The following is a 24,057-nucleotide window of genomic DNA, read 5'->3' as shown; positions in this document are numbered from 1 at the left end:
TAGTGCATGCGCGCATGCATATCCTTAGAGGACTGTTTGATAAGAATCCGGGATCAATCAAGTCTGAAATGGAATGCATGGGATCTCTTTAATATTTGTGCTAAAACGGATCAAACCGTCTAGATCTAAACACAAAATCTGTGTTACCTCAGGTGATCATATAAATTCGCACCCACATCGACCGGTCTGGACCTTATACTACTAGAATTCTCACTTTTTGCAAGGGTCCGAATAGCCATTTTCAAGAGTATGAAGGCTCCATGGAAATAAAATGGGCTTTCCTGTCAGAGTTCTGACACAGCATACAATTTTCAAAGGTAAATCCTTGGAAAAGGTAGCGCTTGGAAATGCTTCTTGTTTGCCAATAGAAATGTATCATTTACACCATTGGAAAAAGTTTGACATGATTCGCCACCCACCAAAATAGACCATTTATTATATTATATGGACGGCTCATGGAAATACTTGAGAAAATGTCCTTGGAAATATTTTTCTTAGTCTGTTTATATTATTTTATTGCGAAGGCTCATAAAAATACTTGTGAGAATGCCCTTGAAAATGTTTTATTTGCTCAGTTTATATTATTTTATAGTTGGTCATACTATTTCCAAGAGTTAGCCCTTGGAAATATTTTGCTTAGTCTTTATATTATTTTATTGCGAATGTTCATGGAAATACTTCAGAAAATGTCCATGAAAATGTTTATTGATTCAGACTATACTACTTCCAAGGGATAGCCGTTGGAAATATTTTGTTCCTGGAGAAAGAAACATTTATGTAGATTTTTTATCTCCCTTTGAATTGTCTAAATAAACAAATCACAATAGCAAGCAAGAGTAATACATCATAATTAAACAAATCATAATCACAACAGCAAGCAAGTATATCACAATTAAGCAAGCAAGTATATATAACACATATCACAATAGGAAGGAAGTTAGTATAACACATCCCAATCACAACAGAAAGTAAGTAAACTAGAATTGTTAACAATACTTCCCCAGTACCAAAATATATACCCCACAAACATGCAGTTTTGTATACTAAAATATATGCCCCACCAATTCATCTAGATACCAAAAATCAACAAAGTCAACTAGATAACATTTGCCTAAGTTAACGGTCCCATCCCTACATCCCTAATTAAAAACCTATTCATGTCTCACTTATTGGTACGCCTTTTTTTTCTTTTCAGGGAAGAATTTGATTCGCTTGCCTCCATTCTTGTTAACATTCTCCCATATTCTCTTGCTTCTTCTCAATTCTCCCCAAGTACGCACGTCGTCAATCTTGTAGAAAAGACCGTAAGGCCAATTGTCATCGAATGATGAGGAATCAGATTCAGATTCATCATCCGATGAAGATAAGACGTAAATAATGTTGGGGCATAATATATATATTATGTGGATTTACATCTCCACAATAAAAATAAGACGTAAATAATGTTGCAATTCTCACTTTTTGATACAATATTATTTTTCATTTTTTTTTTTTCATTTTTAAAGACATCTGATAAAAAATATCTCTTCAGACGATAAAACTTTCCTAGCAATTGCATTAGCCTCTTATTTGAAACTTTTAAAATTATTTCTACAAATTTAATTTCAATTTTATTTATTAAATAAGATTTTATGGAATATGCAGTTGCTGGCTACTATCAGACCGCAATCTCTAGATCCGTATATTGTCAACACTTTAAAATATAACCAATTAAAATGGGTATACATCAACCACAACAATTGTTATATATATATACTTATATTAAAGATTTTATGGGAGAAGTGCCACATGGGCTCATTGCACCGCACCCCACTACGACCTAATCTTGTTTGAAGCCACATGATTTGCAAGGTGACTGCCACATGGACCCACACGCCTTTATATGTTTTTTTTTTATGCTTATGCACCACTATATTAATTTATAATTATTGATTGTATTTGTATGACATGCCCCATGCGGCCATGCCACATGAATTGATATGAGTACATGTGTCTTGGAAAATCTTGAATTCCAACCCACTGATCATGTGAAATGTTCTTTCTTTACATAGACGATAGACCCCTATTAAATTTGGACACACACACACACACACTGACACTGGAATTTCATGACTAGTGGTTGTACTGTACAATCCATGAATGCCATGAATAGAAATAGGAACAGGAATAGGCATTTGGGAATCAATCAATAAAAGGGAAATGCATTTGAGTTGGATCATGTGCCACACTTTTAGATCTTGCTATTTGCCTAACTAATTAAACTAGAATTATTGTTTGTCTTTTCTCTACCAATGGTTCGTTCAATTTATTTTAATTATTGATGATATAAAAATATAAAAAAATTTGTAAAATGAAGTCTTATCCTAATTATTAGTTTATCTTATGATTGCTAAATAGCAGCAGTACTCTATAGAACAAAATAATTAAGTTGAAATAGTTTCATTTTTTCCTTTCTGGTTATTATTATTATTGATATCTTAATGATATTATGCGCGCATAGAGAATTAGAGATAGACATAGACATAGTACTAGTAGTAGATTAGTTGAGTGACGGTGGGCACCCAGTAATTGGCCTTGTTATCGTGTCTTATTCCAGACGGCGGCATATGCTATGCAATAATAATAATTTATGTGGGCCAGCCAAATTCGATCTGGGTTTTGCTTTGAGATTCGTTCCAAGTAAAAATAACGGTCCAGATTTGACGTTTGCAGCTCAGGTACCTGGGGTGATACGGATTCTTCATAATAATAATAATGTATTTGTTTTCTCGATCGCATTTACTGAACCCAACAAGAGATTACAGATCTCAGTCAAGACTGAAGATTGAAGAGTGCTTTTCCTTACTTACTCCCCTAAACTCGCCCTTGTCTCCTCTCCCCAATCTCTCTCTATCTACTTCTCTCTACAATGCAGCAGCAGCACTGTCACTGTCGTCACAAGAGCATTTGACAGAGACTGAGACAGAGATGAGACCAACTCCTCCGTCTGCGTCTGCGTCTGCGTCCGATCTCCCACGCCGCCGCCGCCGCATCGCCGTTGGAGCTCGGTCCAGGAAGAGTGGCACCTCCTCCTGCGGCAGTCCCAGTGCTCCGCCTACTCCTTATCTCCGCTGGAAGAATGACGGTGCCCACGCTACTGCTCACACTGCTAATGTACCAGTGCTACCGCCACCCTCAGCACGAAAGCTTGCTGCGGCCATCTGGAAACTAGGGTTTCAGGTCTCTTCTCTTCTCTTCTCTTCTCTTCTCTTCATCTTCTCTTCATCTTTTATGGGTTCACAGCTGCATTCATTCAAATTCATACCAAACTTAATTTAAACACACGCTTTTTGTCAATTAAGTTGATCGCAAGCTCTCTTACCCGTTTACCTTTTTTTTAGTACTTGATTTTACTTTTTAAGTAAAGTCATATCACACTTTTTTCTAAGAAATATGTATATATTTTTTTTTAGCAAAGTATAGTGATATGCAAATGCTGGTTAAATTCTTGCAGCGAATCCTGCTTTGAATCCAATTAAGTATTTTATTGGATTATTATTATTAATTTTTTTCTAATATTGATTTTCTACTAACAAGTTGCTTTCTCTAATTACAGCCGGATCCAAGCAGTCAACAAAGATCAAAAGTGTTCAATCAATTAAGAACTATAAAGCAAAGCAACACAAAGGATGGGGTACATTGTTACATCTCTCATGAGGTACTTTCAAGTTCTGAAGCAATAATTAATTTCTAGACTAAAGCATTGCTCCATCCTTAAAGCATAGTAACACAAAGGTGCATCTAACCCTTGAAGCGTTGCTCGATCCTTTAACCCAGGATTGTTTGCCATATATGCTACTACCTTCAACTATGATCGGTAGTTCGGTACAAATTTGCACATTAAACCCTCAATTTTGTTTTGATAATATTAATTTGTAATTTTTTTTTTTTTTTTTTGTATTTGTAGAATGAAATCTATGCTGAATCGCCGCACAGCACAGCAGAGACAGCAACTAAATGGGATAGCGAGACACACCAAACATACTTCCAGCAAAAGCTTCTAGAATACAGACCTGACACGGTTAGGGCTACCTCCATATCCTCCATTCAAGCCGAACTGGACGAAGCCAGGACACGTGTCAGTGATCTGGAGGCCGAAAAACGGCGCACAAAGAAAAAACTGGACCATTTCCTAAAAAGAGTAGCTGAAGAGAAGGCTTTATGGAGAAGTCGAGAACATGAAAAGATCCGAAATATTATGGAGGCAGTAAAGGATGATTTGAACCGCGAGAGAAAAAACCGCCATAGGCTTGAGATTTTGAATTCAAAGCTGGTCAATGAACTTACAGAAGCTAAGCTGTCAGCAAAGAGGTAACTACTGGTAATCAAAATATGTCCTGATAACCTGCGGATAATGACAAATACATTAATATATGATGTCAGCCTTTTCTTTTGGATTTTACAATGTGGTCTTAAGTGATGCAAAATTTTGAGGAAGGCCTTTGGAATTTCAAATTTAGGAAGTAGGGTACAAAATGCTTAGCAGTTGTTGAACTGTGGAGTACATGATGCTTAGCTTTGGGGCAAGTCCTTAAATTTATTTTTTTGTAAAGAAAATCAGCAAAGAAATATTGCTGTAAGTTATTTTTTGTTAGTTGATAGTAATATGCTAAATTACTAGTAGATATGGAAGCTGAAAAGTCCTATTTGGTTCAAAAATGCAGTTCATCTCTTTACTTTTATTCTTTTAATATTGTTGTACCTATGGACAGCTTGCTTGCCTTTACCAGAAAAGATTTCAACAGTATGTTACTAATGGATTCATATGTTAATGAAATTTCCTATTATGGCAGGTATTTGCAAGACTATGAGAAGGAAAGAAAGGCACGTGAATTAATGGAGGAGGTCTGTGATGAGCTTGCCAAAGAAATAGCGGATGACAAGGCTGAGGTCGAAGCCTTAAAGAGAGAAACCCTAAAAACAAGAGAAGAAATTGAAGAAGAGAGAAAGATGCTTCAAATGGCCGAAGTGTGGCGTGAAGAGAGAGTACAAATGAAATTACTTGATGCGAAATTGGCACTAGAAAACAAGTACAAGGAGCTAACAGACTTGCAAACTTACCTCGATGCCTTTATAAAAGGAAAGGGTGGTCGTGATGTAACAAATGAGGCTGTGAGAGAGGCTGAGTTTTTAATGGAGGCAGTAAGTAGAGCTAATTTGCGTGACATGAAAGAGTTCTCATATCAGCGGCCCCGTTCGTCAGAAGATATATTCTCAGTTTTTGAAGAACTAAGGCCACAAGAAGATGTGCATGAGAGAGATATTGAAGAATGTCGTACCAATGGGGAGTATAATAGTCCCGATACCGATATCTTCCTTGAGAAACCATTAAAGCGAGTTGGTAATGAGTTGAGCAGTGGAGATGGGGAGATAGAGGATGAGAGCGGGTGGGAGACAGTTAGCAATTTAGACGAAAATGGCTCAAGTAACTCTCTCGAAGGAAGTGAACCTTCAGTCAATAACGGAATCTACAAGTCAAACAATGCATCATTTAGTGGTACCGGTACCGGTACTGATTGGGATGAGACAAGTGAGGTTTGTTCAACCAACACCAGACGCTACAAAAAGAAGGGTTCATCTATCATGAAACTATGGAGGTCATCTAACGGTGAGGATTGCAAGAAAATCAGTGGTGAGATATCTAACGGGAGAGGGTCAAGTGCAAGTAATTCCCCGGATCTGAAATCGCGCAAAACAGGTTTGAGTTCTCCAGTTGCAGTTCAGTGGAGCTCTCCCAATTTCAGTGAAACAAACATGGCTCGCAGCACGAATGGGTGTATTGAGTGGCCACGTGGGGTCCAGAAGCAGAGCCTGAAGTCAAAGCTAATGGAGGCAAGGATAGAAGGTAAGAAGGTTCAATTGAAACATGCCCTTAAGCAAAAGATTTGATGGGAGAGTAGTATTCAGACTAGTTTGATAGTACTTATTGGCGGTGGTGAAATGCCCGATTTGCGCACCATGTAAACAATCTCCATTTGTAAAACATATGAACAGACTAGAAGGATAACCATTTCAACTTTTTTTTCATGTAATTTAATCGTTTCATTTACCCAGTTGTAATTAGTTACTTTTTTTACTACAGCATTTTTTAGGATCCAATATTGTTGACAGTAGGTTCAATAAATGGTAGAGTTACTGATGATAAAAAGGGGTAAATCACATTCACAGTGCTGACATAATACTAAAATACTGCTAAAATTTTAGCTAACCTAACTAGACAAATACATCATTGAATGTGAACTGTATCATTTTTTATGTGCATGAAGAAGATAAAAAGATGCAAAATTATCTGAGTTATTTCAGCTTTTGTTTTGATAAATATCTAGTGCACAAGAAGACCATTTCACTGGAGATTTTGCAAACTCTTCGATGTTGTTTGAAACAGTAGTTAGGAATAGAAGATTTTTTATATCAATACAACTTTATGGTTATAAATTTTTTACAAAAAGTAGATAAAATGATAGAGGTTATATATTATATTTAATGATTTATGTTATGTAACCCTAACCTGCAACTATAATTGTTATTTTTTACAAAAAAAAAGAAAATATTGGAGACATCAGACATGATTAAGGAATAAAATATATAAATTTGAGCTCTCTTTCCAGTTGTAATTAGTTGTTCGTGTAGTAGGGTCTGAAGTACATTTCAACGCTTTTAAGGATTGCAAGGGCCTTAGGTTTCTAACTTCTAGCCTTCTAGCCTCTAGGATTTAATAATTCGTACTGTTACCAAAGATGTCAATTAAAAATACATCACACCACTTTAACCTGCACATAAACTATTGGATCTGGAATCAAATATTAAAAAGAAATCTATACAGAGCATAAACCATTTAATGGAAGCTCTGGATTAGTACGACTTAGGTGGCACCAACTGTCTTCAATTTATTAAATCACAAGTATCTATGTGACAATGATACACCGATATGTGAATATTTACATGTGAGTCGAGACCAAAATAAAATAAGACGATTTAGAATAAACTAAAAGCACTTATAAAGCATCAATCAAAGTGATTTTGACTAGATGTTCTATATTACTAACGGCATGATACTTTTAGGTACTACTACTGATATCAATAATGTGTTAAATTTTTTGTTATTAATAATGAGTGTTTTATTATTTATTTAATTTATTTTTTTTATTATTCATGTTACCTGCTCTCTTATTCACATTAAATGCCGAAGATATATAATATCAAATAGTAACATCTTTGTATCATTTTCCATGCTTTTATGACAGATAATGGGACTCCCTAAACCACATATCTAGCTCAGTCAAATGTAATAAAACCATGCTTCTCTCAATAGTTACAAACCATAAGCAAACTAGCTTAAAACTTGAAATATTTTACTAGAAAATACAACAACATGAAAAAGAGTACAAAAATAGAAAGGCAAATTGAAACAAGCCACTAACTCAAAGCTCCCACCTCTCGCCTCACTTCAACCGTCTAAGTCTAAAATGATATACAACAAACCAGCATTGGCTGATATAACAATAGTAACAACTAGACAATACAAATAATACAAATTACAAGCATTCTAATACTCATGTGGCTTACTGCTCTTCACATGCAAGCACCAAGCGGGTACATGTCGCAGCCCATGTCACCATCTGAGTAAGACATCTCATCTCTCTCCTGCAAAATGTAACTAGAGTGTCAAAATGTGTGCATCAATTCTATACCATACTAAAGTGCTCTTCTTAACATGAATTGCCTTCAAATGAGACAACCAAAACCTCAATTAAACCAGTTTTTGTGTATTAATTGAACCACAGAGTCACCCAAGTTTGGCCCGTTACCTTAGTTCTGTAATTACACTGAGTAGGAATACTGGATTTGGGCCAGGTACTGGTATGATAGTGATCAGAATTACTGGTATTTAGCCGTAACCGTACACCAGTGGTATTGAGTATGGTACTACTGTTTAACATTTTGTGAGTTAGTACCTAAAGGGATGAAATAAATTTCTACTTGAATCTTACCATTTTGATCACAGAATTAAGCAAACCATCCAAGCTACACCCATTAGATCCATACCCACCTTGCACCCTTGAAACTCCCAAGCTATACTCATCTCTCTGTTTCATCTGACTATCATAATTTGTCATACCCGTGAGCCCGTTTACACTGCTTCCCATCATTCCACTTGTGGCAACACTCTCTCTTTGGTTCAAACCTCCTCCATTCAATCCTTGTACCATACTGGTAGGAGTGGCAGGAATCGTAATGGGATCAGCCATAGCATTGAAATTATTGTTGGGTACTCGGGAGTCAAGATAAGAGCTCAAGAGGAGGCTAGATTCATGCAACTCGTCTTGCCTCCATTGCACTCTAGCGTTATTTTGACTTGCACCTCCAAAACTTAATAATTTTGATTCTTCATTATATAAGCTTGATTGGCACTTCATATCTCTTCCCATAATATCATTGGATGACGAAGGGATCTCTAGGGCTTGGTTTTCTGCCTTTGTTAAACACCTATTTTCAAATGAAATCGGCTTTGGATGAAAAGGAGCTGCTGCTGCACCTTGTCTTGGTTGTAAGGCATTGTTTGTTATGTTTGAAAATGAAAGTTCATTCGGCAACTGGTTATTAAGTAGATTTGCATGATTAGGATTTCCCGGTAAGTTGACAAGCTGGAACTTATTGAGCTCATTTAACGGATTAGAACCCAATGACTTATTGGGTAAAGGAGAGAGTCCGGGAAGGCCTAGAGTTGCAGGATTTGCCCTGTTTAACAAAGACCCTCCAGTTGCTTGGAAAGAGGTGAGGGAAGGGGGAATTTGATTGGAGGTCGCAAGTGGGTGGTAGGACTGGAGGCCTTCAAACATGCCCATTCGAAGGTACGAAGGATCTCTTGCTCCGAAAGCAGCTGCTAAGCTGGCTTGCTGAGATGCCACAGCACTCAGTCTCTTCAAATATAGCCTGTATTTCTGAAATTTACAAGGAAACAACAATAAGAGCTTTGATTACAAAAAGGAAAATAATGCTTCATGCCTTCATAATCTTATGAGATTGACATTACCAAATCATTATCTTTATTTTTAGGGTGGTGCCTCAGTTAAAATTTAGTAATACTTGCTGCCTGAAAATTTTCTTTTGTTGGTATTCGCTGTAAAAATTACTTTGTATCGCCAAAGTACTGTTACATGCACCAAATACTAATTTATATCACAGAAGAGTTTTTTTTTTCCAATAAATAACTTCGGAGAACCAAATTTCTTTTCTTTTTCACAGTAACAAAGTAACTTAAACACCAATATACTTTAAAGCTGCTGTTGCTCGTGAAAAATATTACAATAAATCATTCGGTACCAACTGAAATCATTATTAGTAGTTTCATGGGAGAAAATAATTTGGTCTTTTTCTTTCTTCCTTTTTTTTTTATCTTTTTGAAGGAGAGAGGGTTATTTTGTGCACAGAAAATTACCTGTAAGTGGCTTGCAACATTCTCCCTTGTGAGTTTATCCACATTCATGAGCTCAAGTATCCTCTTTGGCACAGCTTCTACATCGAAAAAAGGAATCATAACTGGAGTAAATTCTATCCAAAATCAACAATAAAAAACAGAACCTAAACAAGTCTACACAAAGAAAAGAAGAACATACTGTCGATTCCTAGCTGGTTAACTGCAGCCACAAATTTCCGGTGCAACTCAACTGACCAAACCACTCTCGGCTTTTTCTGGGCCGATGGATCTGTATCGTCATTATCCAACCCATTATCCTCCCCATCATCCTCCTCTTCTGGTTCATTCTGATCCTTCCTCTTCTTGCTATAGCGGCCTGAGTTGTCTGACGAGCTGTTTTGACCATGTTGCCCCTGTGCTTGCAAAGGGTTGGCGTTTGGCAGCTTGTCAGACTCCAGATCATCTGCGCTTAAATTGGTATTTTTTTCACGATGGGTGAACTTCCTTCGTAGCACATGTTGCCATATGTTTTTGAGCTCTTCAAGGCGTACAGGTTTAAGGAGGTAGTCACATGCACCATGTGTGATCCCTTTCATGACAGTTTTTGTCTCGCCATTGGCTGACAACACTACAATACCAAACATTTTCTATCAGTGATGTTATATTGCATATAGACTAAAATTGTATTGGTGAAACAAGATTTTTTTTTCCCTTTTTTAGTTACAACAGCAAATAAATGCCAATACTACAAGTGGAAGGTCCAAATTCTACTAAGACATGAGTTTAAGTGTATGTGGCACAGCAAAATGTGAGAGAGATAAAAAAGGTAAGCTGATTTATTTTTTATGCTGTTACAATCTAACGAGAAAAACTTCATATTTTACTAGAATTTCATGTTTTCCTTGGCAACATTAAAAGTACCATGAGACATGAGTCGTGTGTGCCACACACATATAGAGCGTGCATGTTGTATGTGTTTCGTGTGCATGTGTGGATGAGAGAGAGAGAGAGAGAGGATTGGTTATTTCAATTCAAAGGTTTTTTTTTTTTTCGAAAACAACCTTAAATAGAATGTTATAAAAAAAGGTCTTATATTGACATACTAATTACAGGAAGATCCATTTCTAGACCAACAAGCTCCAAAAGCTTGAAGCCATCCATGTCAGGCATATGCACATCACTAATCACCAAATCAAACATGTCTTTGTTTTCTCTTAACAGCGTTAGAGCTTTAGCTGCCTGGTTTGTTGTAGTCACTGGGACAAAAAAAAAAAATACGATGAAGTTAATTGTTGGTGCCTCAGTGTCATGTAAAGCACCAATGACAGGCTTGCTACATAGTATATTCATCTTATATTGGGTTTTTCTTTTATTTTGTTTAATACTGGAGTATTTCCAAACTGGCTGGTTTTCTTCGGTGAATTCCTTACCTGAACCATATTGCCCTATGCAAACATTAAAAAGAAGAAAAAATTGATAACTCATCCTCTAGATCTAATCATCTGTGATGGCATAGTACTGGATTAGACCTGAGTAATATGGTGCCAATAACACAGATTATGGTTTCTCAGAACCCTAAATTGAGGCAATTAATACTTTACAATTAGATTAATAGCTGAACTGATAGAAGAGCCTCAAAGGGGAAGGGGGCTTAAAAAAAACCAAAAAAAAAAAGTGATGAATAATTGAAGCTCCCACCATGTAAGATGAAGGATAAAACTCGACCCAATTGAAGCAATCAATCAAATTCACAAACGGTTTACAAATAAGACGATCCAAATCCACCAGTTATACTACTCCATCAACTCAAGATTCAGAGAAAAAGAAAAAGGGCCACAAATACCCCTAAACCAAGAGATAATCTGACACACAGTGATGGGATTGGAATTTACCATGATACTGGCATCTGCGAAGGAGAGTATCTAACAGCTTGAGGCAAACCGGGTCATCGTCTACAGCAAGAACACGCATCCCAATTGGGAACTGATCTCTGCCCGCCATGCGATTATTTCCTTCCTGCACTCTCATATCCTTCACCAAAGCAACAGAGAAGAGAAGAGAAGAGAAGAGAAGAGAAGAGAAGAGGGATTCAAACTTTGCGACCAAGGATCGGCTATGCTATCAAGGAAAGCGGCAAGAGAGATAGAGAAAGAGGGGTTCTTAATCAGTAGCACATCAAAAAGCAAGGCAAGAGGGAGGGAGGGAGGGAGGGAGAGGTAGAGAGGTAGAGAGAGAGAGAGAGAAGGAAAGAGACAGTGACTGTTCAGATCCCACCTAGAGAGAGGAGAGAGGAGAGAGGAGAGAGGAGAGGTAGAATGGGGAAAAGGTATAACAGAAGGGAGAAGGAGAGGGGCAGAGAAGGGGGGACCCCAGCCCACAAATACTCCTGCTATTGATTGATATTTCCTCAGGTAGCACAAATTTTGAGATTAGATCTGAACCGTTCGATCTGCTTTAGCACGAATACTAAAGGTCACTTTCAGGCTTTGATTCTAATCGGACAGTCTGAATATAATCTCAAATATTCTGTTACCTCAGAAGTGAGAACTCTTGAGGCGATGGCGATGGACGATGGGAGGCAGGAACTCTCTCTCTCTCTCTCTCTCTCTCTCTCTCTGCTTGTTCCTTGTCTACAATTCATTATTGCGTGCTCTGCCTTTTAAATGATAGGATAGCATAATAAATTTGAACGGAAATAATATTTTTCCGATTGCGCCGCAATTTATCCGTTAAAATTAAATAATTAATTAAAATAGTCATTCATAATCATTAATCCCCAGTGTTTTTGGAAAGCTTGTATTGATATTGATTTGAAAAATATAATTCTGAGTGGGAGATATTTTTAGTCTATTGGAATTCGACCAATGAAATGAACTGTGTGTGGGGGTGATTGGTAATACATAACTTGCCAAATTAGCAATAGAGACATCACCTTTTCCGTTTTATGAATTGGATACCGTTATGGAATGAGATCTTAATGATATTCTAAATTAAATTCAATTGATACAATTAAAATGGTGCAGAGAATCGATCCATAAAATAAAATAAAATAAAAAAGAAAGGATATTTAGAGAGAGAGAGAGAGAGAAAGAGAATGAATGATTTAATAAGAAAAAAGAGGAGAGGTGAGCGTGAGAGGATAGAGATATATAATTGCAGCAAGAGCAAGGATACTGTGTCTGTGTCTATGTCTGTCTGTCACTATTAATTGAATTATTTTTAATTTCCATATGAGGAAAGAGTTCATATAACACGCAACGTGACGGCAACCTTATTACAACAACTCGCTTTCTTTCTCTTTCTCTTTCTCTTTCTATATCTCTAGCTACTTTCGTCAACCTTTTAATTGGCTCTTTTTTTAGCTTCATTTATTACCATTACCAACTTCTTGCAAATTAAATTAATATATATTATACTGTTTGTAAGTTGGAATTTTAGGCCCTTAATTCTGTTTCCTCATATGATATGATGATGTACGAAGCGGGTCATATTCAACATATTCAATCGATGCATGCCATATTGGTATATATTAATTGAATTGCTCTATCTTTGGCTAAAGATATTGGACATAGCCATTTTTATTTTATACGTCGTACTAGTCATATCATGTATTTTTCATTTTGTATCTACTCATCATGTCTTGCTTGAAAGTCAAAATGATTCTGACAATATATATATTTTTAATCTTTTAGCTGCTTTCATATTATGGTGGATTCGTGGTAGTGTTTCTAAACGAGAAAAGGTTTTTATCTACAATATCTTCTCTACATGTTGTCCACAGTACTGTCTATTCGTTGTTTAACTAATTTTAACTGACACCGGTTCCACCTTCCAACTGACTACTTACTCTGTTTATTTAACCTTTCTTTCGTGCCTCTATTTCTTTTTTTTTAATTTCATTTTCAAAACTTTTCTTCTCCGATCAACTTGTTTTCTTTCTGAGGCGATTTATTTCCAATATTTTTTTCTTGCTTTACGGAGACAAAAATTTATGGATCTAAACGATCGAACTCTAAAAATTCATTTTTCAACGGTAACGAAGGAATCGAATTCGCTGTCTTGATTTAAGATGCGAGTCTTCGCGAGTCTTGATTTAAGACGCGGAAATTTGTTTTCCTTCGTAGTGTCTTGATTCATCAAAAATATGGGTTGGTGTTTGTTCTCTTTTAATTGTTTTATGTGTCTTGATTTAAATTCACAATCTCTTTTGGCGTCTCCTTAATACATATCTAGCAATTTCTTCTGAGGTTCATCAAAACGAGGCCCGCATTGATTTTGAAAAAAAAAAAACTCTAAATTGACGGGTTCATGCATTGCATGCAAATATGCAAATAATTAATGCAAATAATGCAATGCATAGATAGCTAGGTAGAGACTCGACTCGAGAGACGGATTCATTTTGGAGTCGAGGGATTGGAATTTGGAAGTGTGGATTTTACAGGGTTGTAATCACATAAGTTTTTTCGAATGGCACTAAAAAATTTAAAAATATGTAATTTTTTATTACAGACATTAATTTTAGACTTGAGTTGAACGCCGGCCCTAGTTCTACTCCAATTTGATACAATTTTAAGAACGAGAGAATTAATTGGATTATTTATGAGTGCTTACGTGCCCAATTGTGCACCATGAGTTAAAAAAATAACACTAGTCTTAATTGTTTGTGATATTTTGGGAAAAAAATAAATATAAAATCATACTTATATTTTAAAGTATATATAACGTGATTTCGATGTATATATATTAATTAATTTATAATATTCTATCATCAATATATATATAATTCCCAGCTACGAACAACTGCATGCATCCAGGTCAATGGTCAATTGGTCCTTAAATTATTATCTATTTTCTATTTTGATCTTAAAATGTTCAGAAATTTATTTTGATTTAGAAAATTAATGTTCGGATTGCATGAAATTCATTATTAATTCTGTCCGGGACATCCCTCCGTGCCACTAATTAACAGAGCATCATTAATTGATATAGTTATACGTACATATAATATTACAAATCAATTAGATGGATACTAGAATTAATACGTGTGCAGACACAAATTAATTACAAATAATATATATATAAAGTATGAATTGATCCTTTTGAGAAAATGTGATGAGTGAAGAGAAAAATAATATTGCATGGTGATGTTTAGGCTATAGCTCCTAAGCCATATAAGACAAAATAATTTTGCTCGTAACTTGGAATCTGTTTTTCTTATTAAAACGAATCATTCAAGAGATCACAACAATAATGCATGAAAAAACTTTTATGGATTTAAGTAGTATTAATTAGTGTTCTTAATTTGTTTGTGATAACGCACGTAAGCAACTATTAATTAGTTGAGCTGAGCCTGAGCCCCTTAATTAGTCTTAACTAATTAAGCTGTAGAGCTGTAGTCTGTCTGTGTCAGACGCAAAACAAAACGTGGCATTAGATTAGAGCACCCCGTGATCTGATCTTTTAAGAGTTTCTTGTCTTCACTCGCTGAGATCCGTACACGTGTCGTGCACTGTCAGACATTGTGGGGCCGTTTATTGCTCCCGATTCGTTTTGACGAACTTGATTGGACCACTTGGCAATTTGGCATGCCCAATTGCCCCATCACCTTTTTTGTGCTTAAAAGAAGACAAAAAGGTACAGCAACTTCTATAAAGACTAAAGAGAGTACACAGTTTTTAACTTTTTATTATGAAGCGCTTCAGAAAGCAAAGCACCAACTGCCTCTCTACGTCTCTGTCTCTGTTTCTCAATTATTAAATTTGTTTTTGCTTTATCTATTCTAGTAGGAATTTGCCAAAAGCTCAGGACACGTAGCGAGATGAAGTGCAGTGCAGTGCAGTGCAGTGCGTCGTAGACACGTTGAAATCAGATTGTTACGCGTGTCTATTGGAGATTTGACCAATGAACCTAGTACGTTACGTCTCATGTCTCATCTAAATCAAGTCCTTGTACATCGCACCGCACCGCACATGGCATACCACAAGTGCTACTCTATTTCTATTGTCGCCAATTGGCCCTCATCTTTTCTTAAAGAAATCCAATGGTGGAGCATCTGCCCACATTTGGACCAAAATTCCCCCGGCCCATAAAAAATAAAGATGCTGCATTTGTAAGAATAAATGGGCCAGAGACGAGAGTGTACCGAATTAGCAGGAGAAAAGAAATTGGGCCTTTTATTCTACCGCAAGAGTACAAATTGGGCCTTAAAAGAGGGTACCAATTGGGCCTCAAAAAAAGAGTACAAATTGGGCCTCAAGTAGACAGACTCAGCCTAGTCTCTGATTGGCTGGCGTTTTCTGACTGTCTGACCGAGCAACCAACCTCCTGTTTACCTCGCCTCGTCAGTCGGCACCTCTTGATCCCTTTTCACACCTTTTTTTTTGCTCTTTTTCATTACATTACATAATCTTTCTTGGGGTTAGCTCACCTTCTCTTTTCTCTTTTCAAATCCAACCTCCCCCCCCCCCCCCCCCCTCTCTCTCTGACGCCCGCGAGAGACAAATAATCAAACCAAAAGCAGTTTAGAAGAAAACAAAAATACCCGGCTTCTACGGCTCCACTTCCATTGCATGAAAGCACCCCACGCCGACGTGCCTGTTGCGTGTCTGGCGATTAGACATCCGGTACCGGTACCGGTACCGATCAATTGTGATTTCAGGACCCTCTTTGTCTTTGGTCGGGGTCTTTCACATTTTTTGTTGAACATTGCCGACTTTGGGTTTTCAATTGAATTTTGAGTAGAGGTGAGAGGTGAGTCTGTCTCTGTGTTTTTTTGTAAAATTATTTCCTAATTTCTATTTAAGTCTACTTGATTATTTTTTATCATGTTTCAAGTTGTTTTATCAAATTACTATTCTACTACTTGTGCTGAAATAGAGAAGGGCCTGTCTGCCTGCCTGCCTGCCTGATTGTATTAAGGTTACTTAAGGTACAAGAATATTAATAAACAAAATATAGGCGTTGACCAAAACATCTGACTTCAATCCTTTCTCTTCATTTTTCTATGCAACTTTTATGGGTCAAACAATATCATTTACCTAAACCGTCTGATTTGCGTTCTAGTCAAACAGCACATGCCAGAAGAACTTTTAATTTTGGTTATTTTCTGTTATTCTCCTAATTTCTGTAAGACAAACCACTACTGACTTACTTCCAAGAGAAAGTATGCATTGCATCCTCCTAATTGTTCTCAATTCTCAAATAGAATGACTCTTTCTGAGAAAAGGGAAAATTAAGAAAGAGTTACAAAATATAACAGTTTGGTATCTTTTTTCTCTATGCCTTTTGTTATTCTCAACAGGAATCGAATGTTCTTTGCAGGTTAAGACGTTCTAGTGGTACCAAGAGTGAGTCCTATTTGATGGGTTGGCTAACCAAAATTTTCAAAGGTTCAAGCCATAGCATCTCAGGAGGTGAATACAACAGAAAACCTGATGATAACAGGTTTTGGGAAGAACCATCTAGGGGCCTGGTAAGCCTTTTCTTTTGAGTTTCCAAACTTTTATTCCCGAGTATTTGGATGTATAAAAGTAAATTTACTTTGTGTAAAATAGGAAGTATATGCCCCGAACGAGAATGAAGATATAGACCGTGCTATAGCACTTTCCTTGCTGGAAGAAGAAGATAGAAAGTCAAGAGCGAAAGGTTAGCTATATGTATTTTGTATGTTTCTCTCTTTCTTTTTTGTCTAATAGGTATGTCTAACCAGTGCTGTCTAATGTAATTGTGCTTAAAATCCTCCTTTCAATACTTCCTATTTTTGTTACAAATCAGACCCATGGTTTTAAATGTCTTCACAAATAACATGCAAATATTTTTTATTGATATTTACAGGTTACTGTGAGGAACATTTTGTATTGGTAAATGTTTACAAATTGGTCTGTAACCTCAGCTCTTGTTTGTTAAATTAAGCCAAAATAAGCAAAGTGGATTTACATATTGGTTTCCAAATTTGCATTGACAATTAGGGGTTAGGTTTCTGTTTGAAGGTATTTGGACAGAATACCTCTCCAAAGCGTGTCTAGCCCACAAGATCATATTTGAATAAAAATGATTAAATTAATGTTAACAGTGTTATCCTTTCTCTGTTAAGTATAAAGGAAACTATTTTTCTTTCCTCTTACATTGCTTTTCTTCCGACTGACTAGGCCATTATGAATGTTCATTACAACAACTCTAACAATTGTGTACGAAGAGAAAAAATCAATTGAGAACCAGAAAAATTAATTGAGAGTGTTAAAGAAAATCAGCAATTGCTCAGCACCATAGATCATACTCCTCAATAGAACCATAGTAATGGATCTTAGCATTTTGTCTCCAGTCGATGCATTTCTTTCGGAGGTAAAAAGAAGAAGCAAAGGATATTCGGTTTTACTTTGATTTCGAGCACTTGATATTGATTCTTTGCCTCGGTGATTGATCAGCACCAATTCTGAACCGATTGAGTACCACGGAAAAAGAAAAATAAACTAACTAAACTCTTGGTAGAAGATTATCATATTGCCCCTAAAAAATTCAATTGTGTGAACGATATTTTAATACTGTGGATATTCAGCAATGCTGAGCCTGATAATGGTACCTGGTTTGTCAAAGGGAGAGCAAACCTTTCACTGATAATGGCATCTTTTTAAACGGCCTCTTAGATTGAACGATATAGGCTATTGTTTCAAAACTTGGTATTTTGATGCAATGTAATTTTTTAGACTATACGGATGATTTGCATAAAATTCTTGGAGAAAAAATTGATAATGGAAGAAATATTTATTGTCTTAAAGTTGATTTTTTTTTTTTTTCAACCATGGAAAGAAAATTTATTTCCTTTCTTGACTGATAGAGAGAAAAAAAAGAAAGAAAGGAGGGTTGTTTCCATTTTTTGCTTAACGGAGGAAACTAACATCAGTTAGTATTAATTTAATCAGTCTGATGAGATATAATCTTGCGTCTTAGAAAAGCTTTGGAGTGAACTCCTGTCCAAATGGCTTTGGACAGAAACCCAACCCGACAATTAGATGCTACTTGAGTTGTTGAGAACAAGCAGGATTGTTACAGTTGCTTGACTTAACATCAGTTTTACAAGTTGGTTGTTCTTTGCCACTTACACAAAACAATGTTGCAATGTGATAAGTGTTAAATTATGTAGTCTATAATGGATAATCATAGGAGTATACTTGCAAAAATATCGAGCTTATTATAAAGTCATTTTTTTTTCTTGTTTTATACAGAGAAGAACGTGCATTTGGAAGAGGATGAACAACTTGCAAGAGCTTTACAAGAGAGCTTGAATGTACAACCACCACCTCTTCAAAATGGAAATTCCTACAGCCCATTTCCCTTCGTATATTCTTCTGGATACAGGTTCTTCTTTTTTTGGTCTTTCCTCCATCAAGGATCAAACTTGGCACTGGGTGCATTGTTCTATATATATACACTGCAGAGTTATGGAGTTTTCTGGTCTTTTTTAGGAATATTTGAAAGAAAAGATGAAACTGTTATAGGCATCTAAAAGTCCAGTGGTACTTCTGTTTGCACAAGAGAAGGAAAAAGGAAATAAATCAGCAGACGTAGAAATCTTGTAGTAGTCTGATATGAAAATGTGGCACTTGTACATCCAACCATGTTTGGTACTTGGTTTAGTTTGTCCATGCGTACCATACATGCTATAAAAGTTCATGACATAAGTTCTTACTTTTCAGGATATGTGCGGGATGTCACAATGAGATAGGCCATGGCCGGTTTCTTAACTTCATGGGAGCTGTTTGGCACCCCAATTGCTTCAAATGTCATGCATGCCATCAACCGATCTTTGACTATGAGGTACTTTAATATTTCATAGTGAAAATTCTTAGTCTTTTCATTTTATTGTGTTGCTATTAATCTGATGTGTTCTGAGACATTGCTATTGACTGAAGCTGTTTGTGTAGCTTGGTTAAATGGAAACGTATTTGGTCAGAAAATTCTCACCTTGTTCTAGGAATTCTATACTGGAGTTATAAACTTAAATGTTAATTAATTTTATATGAGTTGAAGACAGTTGATAACATAAAATGTTAGGGGCAGTTCTTATTTGTTTATTTATTATTGGATGAGATCCATTAACAATAGATTAACTTGACATTATTGACAACCATCAAACTAACTTGTAGTTTTTGAAATTCGACTCGTAAAATATTATCAATACTATGCATATCATGGACATAAACAATGATGAAATTTGATGCACATTTTACCACTCATCAGATAACTTGAAATTTGCAACTGTCCATATTTAACAAACTTTAATCGAATGTCAAGCAATACTTAAATCGCATCAAATTTGATAGACAACCAATGTGTAAGGTCAAAAAGGTGTCTATATTTTTTTAAAAATTTAGTTTTATTTTACTTGATAACAATTGAGCTTTCTTTTTTGTTGGAAATTAGTTCTCCATGTCTGGGAATCAACCTTATCATAAGTTGTGCTACAAGGAGCAGTACCATCCTAAATGTGATGTTTGCAAGCACTTTGTAAGATTTACTTCATTATTTTGTTTTCTTTTTAGATTTATATATTTTGCTTTTTTTCTTGCAATTATCACCAAATTAATTGACTATTTTATAACAACAATCATTATGAATTACTGTAAATGATCAAAAACAAGAAAATTTCTTATTTTTACTGCAATACCTTATCAGTAAAGCTTTTTGCTTGCAACTGTTTTGAAAGATTCCAACAGGCATGAATGGTTTGATAGAATACCGAGCTCATCCTTTCTGGCTACAAAAATATTGTCCTTCTCATGAAATGGATCATACTCCCAGGTGTTGTAGCTGTGAGAGAATGGAGGTACTGATTACATTTAGAAATAATTTGAGTCATGCCCTCCAGTATTTGCATATTTTCTTAGATTTGTACCTCAGTGTTGCTTATGATTGTTCGTCTTTGTACATAACCATGACCATGAATTTGAGTCATGCCCTACAGGCTTATACCATAACCATGAATTCTTCAATATTGGTTCAAAGACTAGACCTATGTACCAGTCCAAGGGAGTTTGCTTTATTTATTAATTTTATTTTTGTAACCTTTGGGATGGTCATGTACCTGTACTTGCTATCTAACATACTGGATTTCACTTGAATTGCAGTCCTTTGTACCAACCAGTACTGGTACTATAAGAACTATCCCTTTGTTACCTTTTGGTTGAGCCTCCACTACAAATGTTGAAAAAGTAAATGGCCGCACACAACATCAGAGTTATATGAAATGGAAACACAAAAAGGAATCTTGGCACAGTACCATACAAAGTCCATTTTTGCATTGGCCATGGACAATAATAATCCCAAACCTATTATAAAGGGGTTCTCTTGGAACTTGTATTTGTTAGTTTATATTATTTGCAAAAAAAAACTCAACTTCTATCATGTTTACATTTAGCAGCCTTGTTGTTTTTGTTTGGTCTATTTACACCAGAACCGAGATTAGAAGCTTTTAATTGCTGTACTGTTTATGTACTGCCAGACACAAAAAAATGTCAGACGGAACATGTTGCCACTTAAGGAAGAATAACTAATAAATGTGTTATTTGCTGTAAAACCTGGTCCCCTAGGCATTCGAGGGTTCATGAGGAAAGAAGCGAGTAGAACTAGGGTATTCTTAAGTTCACCAAGCTCCTTGATGAGCTTAACTTCAAAATTTATCGAATTGACTTTAATCGATGAATCCAAACCGTTGAAATCAATCTACTTCATGAGTGAATTACGTTTGCATGGAAATTTATAAATTTTCAAATTAATTTAGTATAAAGTAAAGCAGTCAATAAATGATGAAAAAAATGAATGCATGAAAATTAAATTATAAACCTTCTTTTGACCGCTTGACTTTATACTAAATTATTTAAAAAAATATGAATTTTGTATGTAAACGCATCGTTCTTGAAGTAGATTGGTTTCAACGGTTTGTATTTGTCATTTGTACCCAATCCGATTGGTTTTTAGAGTTAAGTTCCCAAGAGGCTTAAGAGGCTTGGTGAACTTAAGAACACCCTAGTTCTACTCGAGAAACAATTACTAGAGCACTTTTTTTTCTTGGGTAGGAGGATAATATATTTCTCCCTAATTAAATTAGTTCTTTTATGACAAACTAATATAAACTTGGTGTTTACCCCTTCGTTTATTTGGCTTCATTGATCTTATAGCTCAAATTGGTCTACAGCGACAAAAAGTTAACTGTGTTATAACCTAAATTGTTTATTTATACATATAGTGAAGCTCTTCCATTGGTACAAATATATTAAGTTACGCAGCGTGTTATTGCAAATAAGATAATTTTATTACTTGCAAGTACAGTAAGGTGGGGATGGGGTGTTGTTTGCAGAAAACCTTTAAAATTGCTTCAACTGAAACCTTTTTTTTTTTTTTATCTGTATAACTCATAGCCTAGAGATACCAAGTATGTTAAACTAGACGATGGCCGAAAAATATGTCTTGAGTGTCTTGACTCTGCTATAATGGATACCAATGATTGCCAACCCCTCTACCTTGACATACAAGAATTTTATGAGGGGCTAAATATGAGAGTCGAACAAAAGGTCCCTCTCCTTTTGGTTGAGAGGCAAGCACTTAATGATGCCATGGAGGGAGAAAGGCATGTGAGTCGTTCATCTCAAACCTTACATGATCTTCTTCTTTTTTTATACTACTTTATTGGGTATTTTATGTGTACCCTTGTAAATTTTCATACAATAAACACACATAAAGAAAGACATATAATGAATAACCCCGGAAATGAAGTACAGAAACAATCAATTCCATTAAACAGTTGTTAATATGTCACTCTGTTCATTATAAACGAGGGAAAATAGGGACCTTGCAGGTGTCTTGGGGGGGGGGGGGGGGTGGTTGATGTGTGATTTCATGAATTTATAGGTGATCTTGGTAAAGATTTTAAGGTGTGCTCCAACTTATGTTTAATTTGACCTTTAATGCCTTGGTGAATTATTCCTTGTTGTTTGCTGGTTTGATCTTTGGGCACTTCCATTTCAGCCTTTGAAAAATATTTGCACTCTTGTGAAACCTGAAAATGTCTTAATGCATTATTTTTTTTTTTTGATAAAAGGCTTTGTTGCCCGTTTCATTAAAGAAACATTGAGTCTTAATGCATTCTTAATGCTATCTCTACATTCTAGTTAGGAATTAAAGAATGTTAATTTGGGTATTATCAAAGAAATTGGATAGAGGTGACACCTGCAATGTTAAAAGGGCAAAATGAACTCTACCACTTCATTACTATAATTAATTATATTATTGTTTTGGTTTTTTTGTAGGGACACCATCATCTTCCTGAAACTAGGGGCTTGTGCTTATCTGAAGAGCAGACTATCAGCACGGTGCGAAAATCACTGCTACTTCTTGTCTTTGTTTGTAAATTCATCATTTGTTATTTATTCTAAAGATGTATCTTCAGATTTTAAGGAAACCAAGGATAGGGACGGGTAGCAGAGCAATGGAGCCGATAACTGAGCCCTACAGACTTACCCGTAGGTGTGAAGTAACAGCCATTCTAATTTTATATGGCCTCCCTAGGTACTTTACATTTAATTTGTTCTTGTTAATTATTGTTTTTTTTTTTTTTCCTTTTAGAACTTCTTTCAAAACTTAAATGTTTTTTCATGCAGATTATTGACAGGTTCTATTCTTGCACATGAGATGATGCATGCATGGCTTCGTCTTAATGGTATTTACTTTTAGATCTTTATCTTTGAACCAACTATCATGCCAAATCCTTGCTGTTACATATGCTAGTATTGGTAAACCCACTCCCAGTACTAGCAAAATATTAGTTAATTTCGGTTTGTTTTTGTTTGGCTTTCGGTGAGTTACCATCATGGTTATATATTTCCTTTCATTTTGTATTTATTTTAGGATTCCGTGCACTTAGGCCAGATGTGGAAGAAGGCATCTGCCAAGTGCTTGCTCACATGTGGATAGAGTCCGAGACTATGGCAGGTTCAGCTAGCAGCAGTGTCGCCTCCACATCAGCATCCTCCTCTTCTGCCATGTCATCAAAGAAGGGCAGGAGGTCCCAGTTCGAGAGAAAACTGGGTGAATTTTTTACGCACCAGATCGAATCTGACACATCTGCTGCCTATGGAGATGGTTTCCGTGCTGGCAATCGTGCGGTTCGACAATACGGCCTTAAACCCACATTAGAACACATTAGATTGACTGGATCCTTCCCATATTAATTATTTTATTAACCATAAAATAGTACATAAATTCTTTTGTGACCTAGACCCTAAAAAGTTATAATATCCTTAAAAGGCAAGGTCTTTGTTGCAGTTCATATTCATTAAGAGCGAATTGGAGGGTTTTGCAGGTGCGTCTTAGTCAACCATAAGTGTATTTACTGTTCAAAATTATTCAATGAGTTGTACGACACCTGTATGCTGGAATATCTGTAATTTGACTAATTTCTTAATAAAATTCATTTTTTTTAATACATTACTGACTGTTTGGGGAAAGTGGAATCTATGATATTTCTTAAAAGAGTTAAAAGATGAAGTTGGCATCTATGATATTTTGGATGAACTTTACTTGGAAGATCTATTTTCAGATCAAATTTT

The 24,057-nt window shown here is 35.8% G+C and overlaps 4 protein-coding genes across 7 annotated transcripts in view; 3 read left to right on the top strand and 1 right to left on the bottom strand.

Annotated features, from left to right (window-relative positions):
* IRX14-L (Nucleotide-diphospho-sugar transferases superfamily protein) overlaps positions 1-24,057 on the top strand; it is an 80,405-nt gene that overhangs the window by 13,843 nt on the left and 42,505 nt on the right. The window lies entirely within an intron of this gene.
* On the top strand, positions 2,807-6,071 carry LOC144553594 (actin cytoskeleton-regulatory complex pan-like protein). Its single transcript, XM_078301822.1, has 4 exons — positions 2,807-3,219; positions 3,596-3,697; positions 3,947-4,350; positions 4,833-6,071. Exons 1-4 carry the CDS (start codon positions 2,968-2,970, stop codon positions 5,926-5,928), a joined length of 1,854 nt encoding a protein of 617 aa, XP_078157948.1. The 5' UTR covers positions 2,807-2,967; the 3' UTR covers positions 5,929-6,071.
* On the bottom strand, positions 7,314-11,809 carry LOC144553607 (two-component response regulator ORR22-like). 2 transcript variants are annotated; one of them, XM_078301841.1, is made up of 6 exons: positions 11,350-11,809; positions 10,561-10,713; positions 9,657-10,085; positions 9,479-9,555; positions 8,031-8,981; positions 7,314-7,683 (listed from the first exon to the last, which is right to left on the bottom strand). In XM_078301841.1, the coding sequence occupies exons 1-6, from the start codon at positions 11,483-11,485 to the stop codon at positions 7,612-7,614; spliced, it is 1,818 nt and encodes a 605-aa protein (XP_078157967.1). In that variant the 5' UTR covers positions 11,486-11,809; the 3' UTR covers positions 7,314-7,611. The 2 variants fall into 2 exon arrangements, with proteins under 2 accessions (XP_078157967.1, XP_078157968.1); XM_078301842.1 differs by having other exon boundaries at positions 9,479-9,552; positions 11,350-11,774.
* LOC144553609 (protein DA1-related 1-like) lies at positions 15,812-23,927 on the top strand. 3 transcript variants are annotated; one of them, XM_078301847.1, is made up of 12 exons: positions 15,812-16,200; positions 16,778-16,928; positions 17,011-17,101; positions 18,679-18,811; positions 19,150-19,270; positions 19,877-19,960; positions 20,160-20,279; positions 21,871-22,083; positions 22,759-22,821; positions 22,899-23,017; positions 23,110-23,168; positions 23,357-23,927. In XM_078301847.1, the coding sequence occupies exons 2-12, from the start codon at positions 16,818-16,820 to the stop codon at positions 23,677-23,679; spliced, it is 1,437 nt and encodes a 478-aa protein (XP_078157973.1). In that variant the 5' UTR covers positions 15,812-16,200; positions 16,778-16,817; the 3' UTR covers positions 23,680-23,927. The 3 variants fall into 3 exon arrangements, with proteins under 3 accessions (XP_078157973.1, XP_078157975.1, XP_078157974.1); XM_078301848.1 differs by having other exon boundaries at positions 15,947-16,080; XM_078301849.1 differs by lacking the exon at positions 20,160-20,279.

The sequence above is a fragment of the Carex rostrata genome, chromosome 4, assembly GCF_964058835.1.
Source record: "Carex rostrata chromosome 4, lpCarRost1.2, whole genome shotgun sequence".
Lineage (NCBI taxonomy): Eukaryota > Viridiplantae > Streptophyta > Magnoliopsida > Poales > Cyperaceae > Carex > Carex rostrata.
This window is presented reverse-complemented; position numbering and strand designations above follow the sequence as displayed.

Coding starts and splice junctions, on each gene's coding strand:
- LOC144553594 (XM_078301822.1), top strand. CDS start 2,968: ATGAGACCAACTCCTCCGTCTGCGTCTGCGTCTGCGTCCGATCTCCCA. Junction 3,220..3,595: donor TCTGGAAACTAGGGTTTCAG/GTCTCTTCTCTT, acceptor CTCTAATTACAG/CCGGATCCAAGCAGTCAACA. Junction 3,698..3,946: donor ATTGTTACATCTCTCATGAG/GTACTTTCAAGT, acceptor TTGTATTTGTAG/AATGAAATCTATGCTGAATC.
- LOC144553607 (XM_078301841.1), bottom strand. CDS start 11,485: ATGAGAGTGCAGGAAGGAAATAATCGCATGGCGGGCAGAGATCAGTTC. Junction 8,982..9,478: donor ATGTTGCAAGCCACTTACAG/GTAATTTTCTGT, acceptor TGTAAATTTCAG/AAATACAGGCTATATTTGAA. Junction 7,684..8,030: donor TTAATTCTGTGATCAAAATG/GTAAGATTCAAG, acceptor TACATTTTGCAG/GAGAGAGATGAGATGTCTTA.
- LOC144553609 (XM_078301847.1), top strand. CDS start 16,818: ATGGGTTGGCTAACCAAAATTTTCAAAGGTTCAAGCCATAGCATCTCA. Junction 19,961..20,159: donor GTGATGTTTGCAAGCACTTT/GTAAGATTTACT, acceptor CTGTTTTGAAAG/ATTCCAACAGGCATGAATGG. Junction 22,822..22,898: donor AAGAGCAGACTATCAGCACG/GTGCGAAAATCA, acceptor ATGTATCTTCAG/ATTTTAAGGAAACCAAGGAT.